Here is a 12,194-nt window from a genome sequence, read left to right on the forward strand (position 1 = left end):
GAAAATTCCATAGTCCAGGGCTTCTTAACTTTTTCCACTCACAACCTTTCCAGCACTTCTTAAACTGTGGGTCAACGTTTAAGAAGCACAACCCAGAGTCTATTCCCTATAAAATTAGCTTCTTGTGACTACTGCTTCCCCAATCCATCCTCCCTTCTATCGGCCTTTCCCCCCTTCTTTTTTTGCAGGGGGGAAGGCAGGGCAATTGGGGTTAAGTGACTTGCCCAAAGGTCACACAGCTAGTAAGTGTGTCAAGTGTCTGAGGCCAGATTTGAACTCAGGTCCTCCTGACTCCAGGGCCAGTGCTCTACTCACTGCACCACCTAGCTGCCCCTCACCCCTTCTTTTATTCCCCTCCCTTCCTACTTCCTTGTGTGTGTGTGTATTCTATATACATGTGTATGTATCTATATCTATATCTATATCTATATATATATATGTTCTATAGATAGATTTCTATACCCAACTGAGTGTGTACGTTATTCCCTCTTTGAGCCAATTCTGATGAGAGTCAAGTTTAAGTATTGCCTGCCACCCCACCCTCCCTTCTTCCTCTCCACTGTAACAAAATCAGCTAGATTCATTTCCCTATTCAGAAGCCTTATAAGTCAGCTATAAGATTCAGAGGTTATACACAAAAAAAAAACTGTGGAAAAATATGGATTTTTAAAAAACTGAAAAATTTTACAATATATTCTAACGTTGGCACTCTGGCCCCCACCCCTCAATTAACCTGAATTTCCTCATAAGAGTCATTAAGGACAGAGAGAACAAATAGGATGGAGTTCTCATGGAGTTAACTGCATTATTCCATTTTCCCAGGTTCTTATCCCAGAGAGCCTTTTGACCTCTAGAATTCAGTCAGTATACATTAAATATTAACTATTTAATGAAAATCTATGAGTGGACCCTGTGGGCATTTGTGAATTCATGGCCCTGATCTTGAGAAGTTAATGGTATAGTGGGAAACAAAGGATGAGTTAAGAGAGTAGAATTTGTGGGAGTTCCAGCTTTCACACTCACTAGCTATGGCTCACTGGGCCTAATTTCCCTCATCTGTAAAATAAGAGAGGTGGGCAGAGGGATCTTGGAGCCCTAATTCATATTAAGGGCCTCATCATCCTAACTTTTCCCCTGACACAGAACCTCCACATTTACCTTATTCCTCCATAAATTATTGTTATTCAGAGACAGTGTCTTCAAATTCATTCTCACTGTTTGTGGATAAAGACGCCAGGTATTTTTGTGAGTTGATTAGTTTTTATTTTCTCTCTCTAGAAAGGCTTTCTTTCCCATATGGCTGTGCTGAGTTTAGAGCTTCCTCCAAGCAATATTAGCTAAATACTTGGCACCGCTTTGTAGGAGAGAAGAATGTATGGATCTGCTTTTCTGCAGGTCATTAAAATAAGAAATTCATGCTGAAAACTAAATATGTTAAATAAATAAATTTAAATTAAAAAAAAAATAAGAAATTCAGCTCTACATCCAACCAAATAGAAAGGGAGAAATCAGCTAGTTTAAGAATAGGCAAGGTATTTTTGTGAGTATTCATTAGGAAGAAAGTGAGAAGGCTAAGCTAGGGCTTCAGAAAACATCGATTCTAGCTGTATGTCCTTGGACAACTCACAATTGCTCTGAGTTTCAATTTCCTCATACTTGGAAAAATGGAACTAATGCCTGACTGGCCTCCCTGTCTGCCTCAGTTGTAAGGATCGGAGAGAGGAAAGCTTATAGAACTAGACACTGAAAAGTACTCTACTAACAAAAGGGACTCTAATGTTTTTATAGCTTAAGTATCATCTTGAATCAAGTTTTAGCATTAATTTTGTTAACACCCTAGCATCCTTTATAAATTGGAATTTCTTTTTACCTTATAAAAGATATGTCTCTAGGACCAGGAAGGTTCAGGTGACGATGCAGAAGAGAAAAGTCATGTATGGCAGTATCCCTACCAAAAGTACGGACATCTCCTGTCTTCATTGGCCAACCCAGCTGAGGATATTCTTTAGGAAAAGAAAAAAACAGCAACTCATTATCTGGCTGCATCACCATAGTTTACACTTATAAAATAGTTAATAGCAGCTACCATTTATATAGTGCTTTAAGGTTTACAAAATGCTTTACAATTATTATCTCAGTTTACCCTCATGACACCCTGGGAGGTGGGCGTTACTCTTATCCCTGTTTTACAGTTGAATTGAGGCAGACAGAAGATAAGTCTTACCCAGGGTCACACAGCTAGTAAGTGTCTGAGGGTCATATTTGAACTCAGGTCTTCCTGGTCTCCGGCCCAGCACTTTGTCTGCCATGTCACCCGGCTGCCTTTTAGATCATTTGTATAGTACTTTAAGGTTTTTCAGAGTATTTGGGCTAGCTCTCTTAACGTGGCAGCTGGTAACACAGTGGATAGAGCATTGGGCCCAGCATCAAGAAGATCTGAGTTCAGATCTCACCTCAGGTACTTACTAGCTGTGTCACCCTGAGCATATCATTTAACCTTTGACTGCTTCAGTTTTCTCATCTGTAAAATGAGGATAATAATAGCAACCCTCCTCCCCCCCCTCCATTGTTGTTAAGATCAAATAAGATAAGATTTGTAAAGCACTTAGCAGGGTACCTGGTACATAGTAGGCATTTAATAAATATTTGTTTTCTTCCTTTTAACACTCCATTGGCACAGGCAGGTCAGATCCCTACTGGTCCTTCTCTCTGAATTCTAGCAATAACCCTAAGGGATCAAGGTTGATTTCGAATATTACAGCCTTAATTTGGTATGCTATCCTTCCCCTCCCAAACCCACTCCTCATTGACTGATTACCCACTAGGCAGATTTAAATAGCTTTTAGAAACCAATATTTACTAGGGTAAGTAAGAAAATAGTAAGAAAAGGTGGTTAAAAAATCCCCAAAAGGTCCGGGACAGACTGTCCCACAAGCACATACAGTGTCCAGGGGCAAATGGGCCTGAGCTTAGAGATCATGCAAGGCAAAGAAATAACTAAGAACTGCTGGTTGGCTAGAAGTCCTCCGTTGCCTTTGTGGTGTCCTCGGAAAGTTCCCTTCAGCGCTGGGACCTGAGCAATGCCAACAACCACCAGTGTTCCACGTACACCCTTATTCAGTCCTCACTACCATTCCGTAATAGAGGTGCTTTTGCTTTCCTCATTTTCTAAAAGAGGAAACCTAAGCCGAAATAAGTTAAGTGACTTGCCTAGGGTCACATAGCTGTGTCCAAAGTGTCCAAAGCAGGATTTGACCTCAGGTCTTTCCGACACCAAATCAAGTTGCATTTGAAACTAGGTGTTTGTATGATGTGAAATGTGAAACAAAAGTTATGGCAAGAAAACTGTTGCCCACATCCTCATTCTCTAACTCAGGGCTTTTTGATCTAGGGTTTATGAACTTGTATTTTTTTTTAAATTGGATAACTATATTTCAATATCTTGTGTATTTTATTTTATGCATTTAAAAGCATTGTTCTGATAAGGAGTCCATAGGCATCACCAGAATGCCAAAGGGGTCTGTGGCATAAATAAAAATAAGAACTTCTGCTCTAGCTGGTTCTTAAAGGAAATGAATAAAAAATATCTAAAAGTATTTGTACTCAAAGCTTACACTGACTAATTCTATCATCAATGTGTTTGTCATTCGTGCAGAGACATGCGAGAAATGAAAAACCTTTTAAGCAAACTCAGGGAGACTATGCCTTTACCATTGAAAAATCAAGGTGAGTCTTGTCATTTCTCTATGGGAGAACATGTTTTCACTGAGATAACCTTGAAAATTCATTTTTTGAGAAGTCAATTCAAGCTTTTTCTACCCACATAAAAGTGAATTTAAGAGGAGGCAGTGTGGTATGTGGAAAGATCACAGGCTTTGGGGTCAGAGGAGCTGGGTTCATAATCTACCTCTGGCACTTACTAGCTGTGTGATGTAGGGTAAGTCACTTAACCTCCGTGAGGGAATTGAACTTGACCTCTCAGGTCCCTTCCAACTCTAAATCTATGATTCCTGTACTTTGGTTTTGCTTTTTCAGTAAAGATGGAGAACTTTGCAGATGACCTTTGAATGGGGAGAAGGGAGGAGTGGTATTATTCAAGGAGACAGATGTTTGTGGACAAGGCACTGTGTCAGGTTCTGCGGGAGACCCAAAAAAGAACAAGACACAGCCCCATGCCCTCTGGAAGCATAGTCATTATGGTGGCCTAAGGAGAAGTCTTAAGTAAAGAATATCTGATCCCAAGAGATAAATGTCATCTACTTGATTTGATCATCATTGTCATAGATGCCCCACATTTACATGGTACTTAAAGGGTTACAAAACATTTTACAACAACCACTTTGTGAGCTAGGTGTTAGTATTAGCCTCTTGTAACTAGGGGCACTATATGCAGGGCACTGCACTAAATCCCCAAGAAATTCACTAGGAATAAAGTTAAGATGGCTGAACAAACAAGTGAAAATTATTTAGAAACCGAGCCATCACTAATTTGGGAGAAAAACTCTATATGTTTTAGTTAAATCTGTCAGAGACATTGTATTAATATGCAAGCCTTTCTGCTTGTAGAGAGATTGGGAGGTCCCTCTACTAAAGGGGACTTCCACCTTTCATTTAGTAGTAACTGTGAAACAAAAGATGAAGTTTCACAGCAAAGTAAATTGAAAAGACATACATTAGGATTTTTGATTTGCTAAAGGCCAATAATAATGTTAATGCTAGCTTATGCTTAAAGAAAATATCTCCCTGAAACCAATTATTCTCTCTGTAATTACTCCCCTTTCAATCTAGTCAAAGGTGAATGGAAACTTTTTTCTTAATTGGATCAAAGACATTTCTATAATTGGATCACATAAATAAGGCTAAGGGGAGTCAAGATCCCCTACTGAAATTGTCTAAATCTACTCAAGGAATTAGCCCCGCTTCCCACATCTCCTTTCTAAGTACTTCAAAACCAAAACACAACATTGTCATGGCGGCCCTCTCTGCATAAATCCTACCTCCCAAAGAACCATACTGTCTGGGGGATAGGTTGTCTCCTCCCTTGGTGGGACTGTCCACTACACCAACATAGCCTCCCCTCTGTCCTCAGTAACATTAGCCTCTCTTTCCCCTCAACTGAATTTGTCACAGTTATGGCTAGTTATGACCTTAAGAGCAAAGGCAGTTCAGCCAAGTCTCCAAGTATCTACAAGTATCGTAAGATTTCAGTGATGTTGATCAAGTAAGCTTCAAATGGATTTGTCAATCTGCTCTCAACTGTACTTGCCAAGGGAGAAAATCACAGCAAGAGCGCAGGCTATGAATTAATAACAAGTAGCCTGTTCTCTATAGAGAGTTGGGACATCCTTGATGAGGGAGGATCAGTCAGACATGGCTAGAAAAAGGAGCTGAGGAAATAATGGTTGTGGAGATGAGAGAGACAGAGATAGAGAGTGAGAAAAAGACAGACATAGAATCAGAGAGAGACAAATATAGTCAGTGAGAGAACGACAGAGTGAGAGAGAGAGACAGAGAATGAGAGAGACAGAGACATAGTCAGAGAGAGACAGAGTGAGAGAAAGAGAGTGAGAGAGAGTCAGAGAGAAAGACAGAGACAGAAACAGAGAGAGAGACAGAGACAGAGAGAGAAAGAGAGAGAGAATCTGTCACTTTTCTTTCCTCTTAAGGGATGATGCAAGTTCAGGGAGGATGTGATATTGTTAGTGAGGGATAGGAGAGAATTTGGCAGGCAGGAGTTGGGGAGCATTCCAGGCAGAAGGAGCAGTGTGACAGAAGGTGAAGAGGTGGGAGTGAGAACAACAGATGAAGGGAGTGGTGAGGAGCTTTGCCTGAGCAGCATGAAGGGGTAAGGGAGAAAATAAAATGCATGGGGGCTTAGGTGGCTTGAAGTATTTGCCTGATGGAGTGCCTGAGGGGGAGAGAAGGTGCTTGATTCTCTCTAATGCATCCTGTGGCTGGACCCTTCCCAGTATTTTAATGAAAAGGACAACACATTTAAACTAAGAATCTGACCATAGAACTGGAGCATTTACCCTTTTCAAAAGCTCCTTCCATGAGTGCAGCTATGATCAGGCAGTAAGGGCAGTACACAAGACAGCAATCAATCACCAGTTTATCAAGAAGCATCTATTAAGTAACTGCCTACTATGTGCCAGGTGCTGTGCTGGTCCTGGGGATACAAAGACAAAAGTGAAAGGAACCCTTACCTCAAGGAGCTTACATTCTAGTGGGAGAAGCAACATGTCCATGTAGACAATATGTACCCAATATACCCAAAGTAAATGCAGGGTAAAATTTTTACATGACCAAAATTTCCTTCCTCCCACAGAGTTATTCTGTATAACAAACAATAATTTTTTAAGACAAAAAAATCAAAGAGAATAAAAATCTGCAAAATGGTCAATATAAAATAGTCAAATCAGAAAAAGTCTGAAAATATGCACAATGTACTACACCTGCGAAACTACCACAAAGAGGTGGGGTGAGAGTATCTTCTCACAATTCCCTTTGGAGTCAAGTTTGTTCTTTGTAATTTTATAACTTTAGCCTTTGATGTGTGTGTGGTTGTTCTTTCCATTTACATTGCTATAGTCAATGTATATTTTGTTTTCTTGGCTCCACCTACTTCATTTTGCATCAGTTCATATAGCTCTTTGCATGCTTCTCTATATTCATCATATTCGTAATTTCTTATAGCATAGTAATAGTCCATTACATTTATATGTCGTAGTTTGTTTAGCCATTCCCCAATCAATGGTCATCTATTTTATATTCTCTTCTAAAACAAAAAGTGCTGCTATTAATATTTTGGTGGATCGTGGAACTTTCTTCTTATCAGTGACTTCCTTGCAGTATAAGCCTAGTTGTAGAATCTCTGGGTCAAAGGGCATGGCATTTTAGTCACTTTATTCTCATAATTCCAAATTATCACCTTCCAAAATGATGCTGATTCACAACTTCACCAAGAAGGCACACCAAGGTGTGCCAATTTCCCCATAACCCTTACAACATTAACTATCCCAATTTTTCACCATCTTTGCCATCTTGCAGGGAATATAGTAAAACTTCAGGGTTCATTCGATTTGAATTTCTCTTATTATTAATGATTTAGATCTCTCTCATTTGGTTTGAAGTTCTCATTTTGAAAACTGTTTGTTCAAGTCATTGGCCACTTATCTATTGGGGGATTGCTTTTAATCATCTATCTATCAATCTATTTTTCTATCTATCTCTATCTAGATATGCCTCTATCAGAGAAGTTTGATACAAAGATTTTTTTGACTACTTCCTTTTGTATCTTAGGTGCATTATTTTCATTTGTGCAGAAACCTTTCAGTTTCACATAATCAAAATTTTCTGTTTTGTCTTTTGTAATTACCTATATTCCTTGCTTAGTTAAGAATGCATCTCTTCCCTATAGTTGTGGAAGGTATATTATCTTCTTCCCTTCTAGTTTTTAAAGATATGATCTTTAATATCAATGTCATGCATCCATTTAGAATGTATTATGAAATATGGAGGAAAGTGTTTGAAATAATATATTCTAAGCCTAATTTTTGCCAAACTGCTTTCTAGAGTATCCAGCAGGTTTTTTTTTTCAAATTGGGAATTCTTTCCTAATTTATGTTTTCCAGTTTATCAAACACTTGGTCATTGCATTCCATTGTTTCTGCTTCTCTCTTGTCTCATCTGTTCCGTTGTTCAATCTATTTTTTACACCAAATATCAGATGGCTTTGATGCTTTATAATATACTTTAATGTCTTTAAGGGCTAACTTTCCTTTGGCCCTGCCTCTTTTCATTATTTCCTTTGATATTCTGGATCTCTTCTTTTTCAAATGAATTTTTGTTATTTTATTAAGTTACATAAAATACCCCTTTGATAATTTGGCAGGTATACTTGAAAGCATAAATTAACTTTAATAACATCATTTGATAGTATTGTCATGTTTATTATAATATTGGCCCAGCCCAGCCATTTGCAGTGAATTTTGAATGTCCAGCTATTTAAGTTGTTTATTTCAAGAAGCACTTTGTAATTGAATTTATACAAGTAATAAATGTGCTTTAGTAGTTTGACTGTCAAATATTTTATGCATTTTGTAGTTAATTGGAATGGTATTTCCCTACTGCCTTTTGGATTTGTTATTACTGTGTAAAAATGCTGCTGATTTGGAGGGGCAGGTTTATTTTGACATCTGCAATTTTGTTCAAGCTGTTGTTTCAATTTAATCTTTGTGGATTCTCTAAGATTTTCTAAATAAAATATCTTCTCATAAGCAAATAGGGTTAGCTCTTTCTCCTCTTTATCTATATTTCTGTTTTTAATTTCTTTGTCTTGTCTTTTGCTATTGCTAGCATTTCCAGAACTATATCAAATGATGCTGGGGAAAATGGACATTCTTGCTTTGCTCTTGTATTTCTTGGAGGATGCAGTGTATCAACATTGCCTATGAGGCTTACTTTTGGTTTTAGATAGAAATTTTTTACAATATAAAAAAGCCCTTTATGTCTATACATTGTGGAGTTTCTGGCATAAATTAATGTTCTTTGTCAAAGGCTTTTCATAAATGTGGGCTAATTTATGAGGGAGATACTGGTAGATGTGGGGGGATTTGAAAAGGCACCATTGGTAAGGGTAACATTTGAGTTGACCTTTGAAGGAGGCAAAGGATTCTAAAAAGGGGAGGGGAGTAAAAAGTAAATTCCAGTTATAAATTAGTAATCAATCAGTACTTTATTAAGTGCCTACAGTATGCCAGGCACTGTGCTAAGCACTAGAAATACAAAAAAGAGGCAAAAGACAGTTCTTGCCCTCAAGGAACTTACAGTCTAATGGCGGAGACAACATGCCAACAAATACATACAAAGCAAGTTGTATATAGAACAAATGGGAAATAATCAACAAAGGGAAGGTACTGGAATTAAGAGTGGTTCGGGAGAACTTGATATAGAAGGTGAGATTTTAGTTGGGACCTAAAGAAATCCAGGGAGGTCAATATTTAAAGCAGAGGAGGGATAGCATTGCAGACATGGGGGATAATAAGAGAAAAATACCCAGAGCCAAGATAAGGATTGTCTTTTTGGTGGAATATCAAGGAGGCCAATGCCATTGTATTGAAGAGTACATGGCAGGGAGCATGGTGTAAGAAGAATAGAAATGTAGGAGGGAACTAGGTTATGAAAGGCTTTGAAAGCCAAACAGAGCATTTTGTATTTGCTCCTGGAGGCAATAGAAAGCCACTCAAATGGATTATCATCAGACCTGTGCTTTAGGAAAATCACTTTAGTAGCTGAATAGAGGATGGATTGAAGTGGGGAGAGACTTGAGGCAGACAGGCCCACTAGCAAACTATTGCAATAATCCAGGCATGAGCGATGAGGACCTAGACCACAGTGGTGGCAGTGTGAAGGGAGGGGACATATTGTCTGTGTAACAGTAAACCTAAATAGAATGTCATTCAAGTGGATGATCATACCCAAGACCTAAACTATGGACATGCTGGAGGATGAAAAAATGTTAGACAGAGGAGCGAATTAATTGTTCAGAGGAAGAGTGGCAGGCTTTTGAAAGAGGCGGTATGATAAGGTTAAGAAGGACTGAATTTGGAGTCAGAAGACCTCATTTAAAGTCATTCTTCTTCCTCTTACTGTGCGGCCTTGGAAAAAAATAATTTCATCACTCTGGGCCTCAGTTTTCTCATCTGTAAAATGAGGAGGCTGGATTATATGACTCCTAAGGTTCCTTCTAACTCTAGCTCTATAGTCCTGTGGATAAATATCAAGGGGGAAGAATTGTAGCATCCATGCTTCCTTACTCTTTCTTGCTCACTCAGAGACAGAAGTGAAGCTTAGCATTGTTCATAGGAGTAGGGAAGGCACAGAAAACAGAGACAATTCATGTAAAGGAAGATTTCTGTTTCTTTCCTATATGATATTGATGCAGTCTGAGGGGAGTTCAGGGACCCCTCAAGGACCAGAGAGCAGGACAGGGTCATCTGGAAAGAATTCACAGACTCAAGCATTCTTTAAGTCAAGTTGGCAAAGGTTTATTTTTTTGCTTTTCAGCGGGCAAAAGTTCTTAAGGAACCTGTGACCTTAGAGGGGTACAATTAAAGTTTATATAGGATAAACTATAGTAAAATTTGTGCAAATATGCTAACTAGGTGATGTGGGGCAGGATTAGGGAGTGGTTAAGGAATGGTCAGTTCTTAAAGGAACATGTACTTTTTGTATCTACTGCGTAGGCATTTTACGTAGAGTTCACCAGGAAAAGCCCAGTGGGGGCCGTAGGGAGGTGTGGTTTTTAGGTCTGCTACATCACTAAGTTAACTAGTGGTCAGGGCTGACTGAGGATTGCCCAGTCTGCCGCCATTCTATGTTGTTTAACAAGATAGATGTAGGGAGTATACATGTGTCTGAAGTCTAGGATACACATGTTAAGGAGTCCAGGATGCATATAATGAGGTAGGGGGTTGGTATAGATAGTACAGTGGGTACTGAATATCTTTATGAGCTAGTACAAAGCCAGTTCAAGCTAATAATTCCTACAGGTGCAGTTTGTTACTGTACCAGGGACAGAGATAAGTGTGTTGCTGGGGCCTACCCATGAGTAATTGCTAGGCATAGTGTCCTTGGGCTGGGAAGAAGCTGACAGTGATAGTATTTTGAGGCTAGGGAGAAATGTGATTTTGGAATTGGGGTCCAAGTGCAGGTACCCAAGCACTCCATCAATATCAGCTCATAGCAAGATATGTATCTTATTTTGTTTTTTAAAATATTATTTATTTTTAACATTCTTTTTACATTCTGAGTTCTAGATTCTTTCCCTCCCTCCCACCCTTCCCCCACTGAAAAAGCAAACAACATGATATAAATTATACATGTGAAATCATGCAAAATATGCTTTTATATTAGCCATATCACAAAAAATAAAAAATAAAGCAAGAAAATTATACTTCAGTTTGCTCTGCCACTCCAAAATTTGATTTGAAGCATTATTTTAAAGTTGTTTGGAGGGGAATGTTGGGAGAGTTCAGCTGGGTCCCATTCTGTACTCTGCCATCTTGGCTCCCACCAAGATAGATATCTTTAGACGTCTTGTAGAGATTGATTGATAAAGAGCCAAACTGAAAGGGAAGTGAGGCCATATAAATAGGGAGGGGGCATCTAGGAACACCAATTAACTTTAAGTCTTTCTGAAAATACTTTCCACAGAAACTAGGTAGAGAAAGAAGTCATGTGGCATTGTGCCTGGTACATAGTAGGCAATAGTTGACTGACTAGAGAGCCCAGTCAGATTTAACCTCATTGTGAAGACATGACTGGAGGGGCCCAGAAATGGCTTCCCCTGTGCCATTCACTGCACCCATTTCTAGCCTCTTGATTACTGTCATGGCCAGTGTTGCCATGAAGGATAAGAATAAAGACTGCACCTATGATTCCACTAACATAGGGAACTCCTGGTACAGGCCAGTACTTTCTCTGCAGCCTATAGTCCGAAAGGACTTCCAGGAACACTAGGACATTCTGAGAATCATGTAGTCAGAATGGGTCAAAGGTGGGACACATGGAGGATGAGAGGTGAAATAAAATGATCAGGAAAAATATTCTGATTCTTTTTTGCAGAATTTGAATATTTCTCTGCTGCATCTGACTTGGTGAATTCCATTCCTGAAACCCCATTTGCTTTCTTTTGGTTTTGTTTCCTTTTTGTTTTGTTCCTCTCCTCCAAGTGTATGTTTGGGAACAAGAGGAGAGATGGGAGGAAGGTAAAAGCTCACCCTGTGCGTTTCCTCCTTGAACTTTGGCTAAACGAGATAGCTCTGGATAGTGGCTAGCATATCCAGCCTAAAGGTATACTCCTCTTGCCAAATCACTCTTCCTAAATCCTCCGAGTTCCCATCATTGTCTATTACCATACAATCAGAGGACCCTAGAGCTGGATGGAGTCCAAACTCCTTATTTTATAGATGAAGAAACTGAAGCTGAGAGGGGTTCAGTAACTTGCTCAGGATCACACAGGTGTTAAGTGTTTGATGCAGCTCTTCCTAACTCCAAGCTCGGTACTCCAACCATCTTGACCGTTAGTTGCCGCGCGCTCTCTCTCTCTCTCTCCCTCTCTCTCTCTCTCTCTCTCTCTCTCTCTCTCTCTCTCTCTCTCGTTCAATTACCTCCCTCATTTGGATCATCGC

The 12,194-nt window shown here is 39.3% G+C and overlaps 1 protein-coding gene across 2 annotated transcripts in view; it reads left to right on the forward strand.

The window, feature by feature from the left end:
• The window catches only part of LOC118834825 (regulator of G protein signaling 7 binding protein), a 125,278-nt gene that overhangs the window by 98,674 nt on the left and 14,410 nt on the right, over positions 1 to 12,194 (forward strand). The window contains exon 5 of one of the 2 annotated variants that reach the window (XM_036742266.1): positions 3,656 to 3,726. In XM_036742266.1, coding sequence (XP_036598161.1) covers positions 3,656 to 3,726 — 71 coding nt within the window. Of the gene's footprint in view, positions 1 to 3,655; positions 3,731 to 12,194 lie in introns of those variants that run through there. The other variant, XM_036742267.1, reaches the window with a different exon arrangement.

This window comes from Trichosurus vulpecula, chromosome 1 (assembly GCF_011100635.1).
Source record: "Trichosurus vulpecula isolate mTriVul1 chromosome 1, mTriVul1.pri, whole genome shotgun sequence".
Taxonomy (NCBI): domain Eukaryota; kingdom Metazoa; phylum Chordata; class Mammalia; order Diprotodontia; family Phalangeridae; genus Trichosurus; species Trichosurus vulpecula.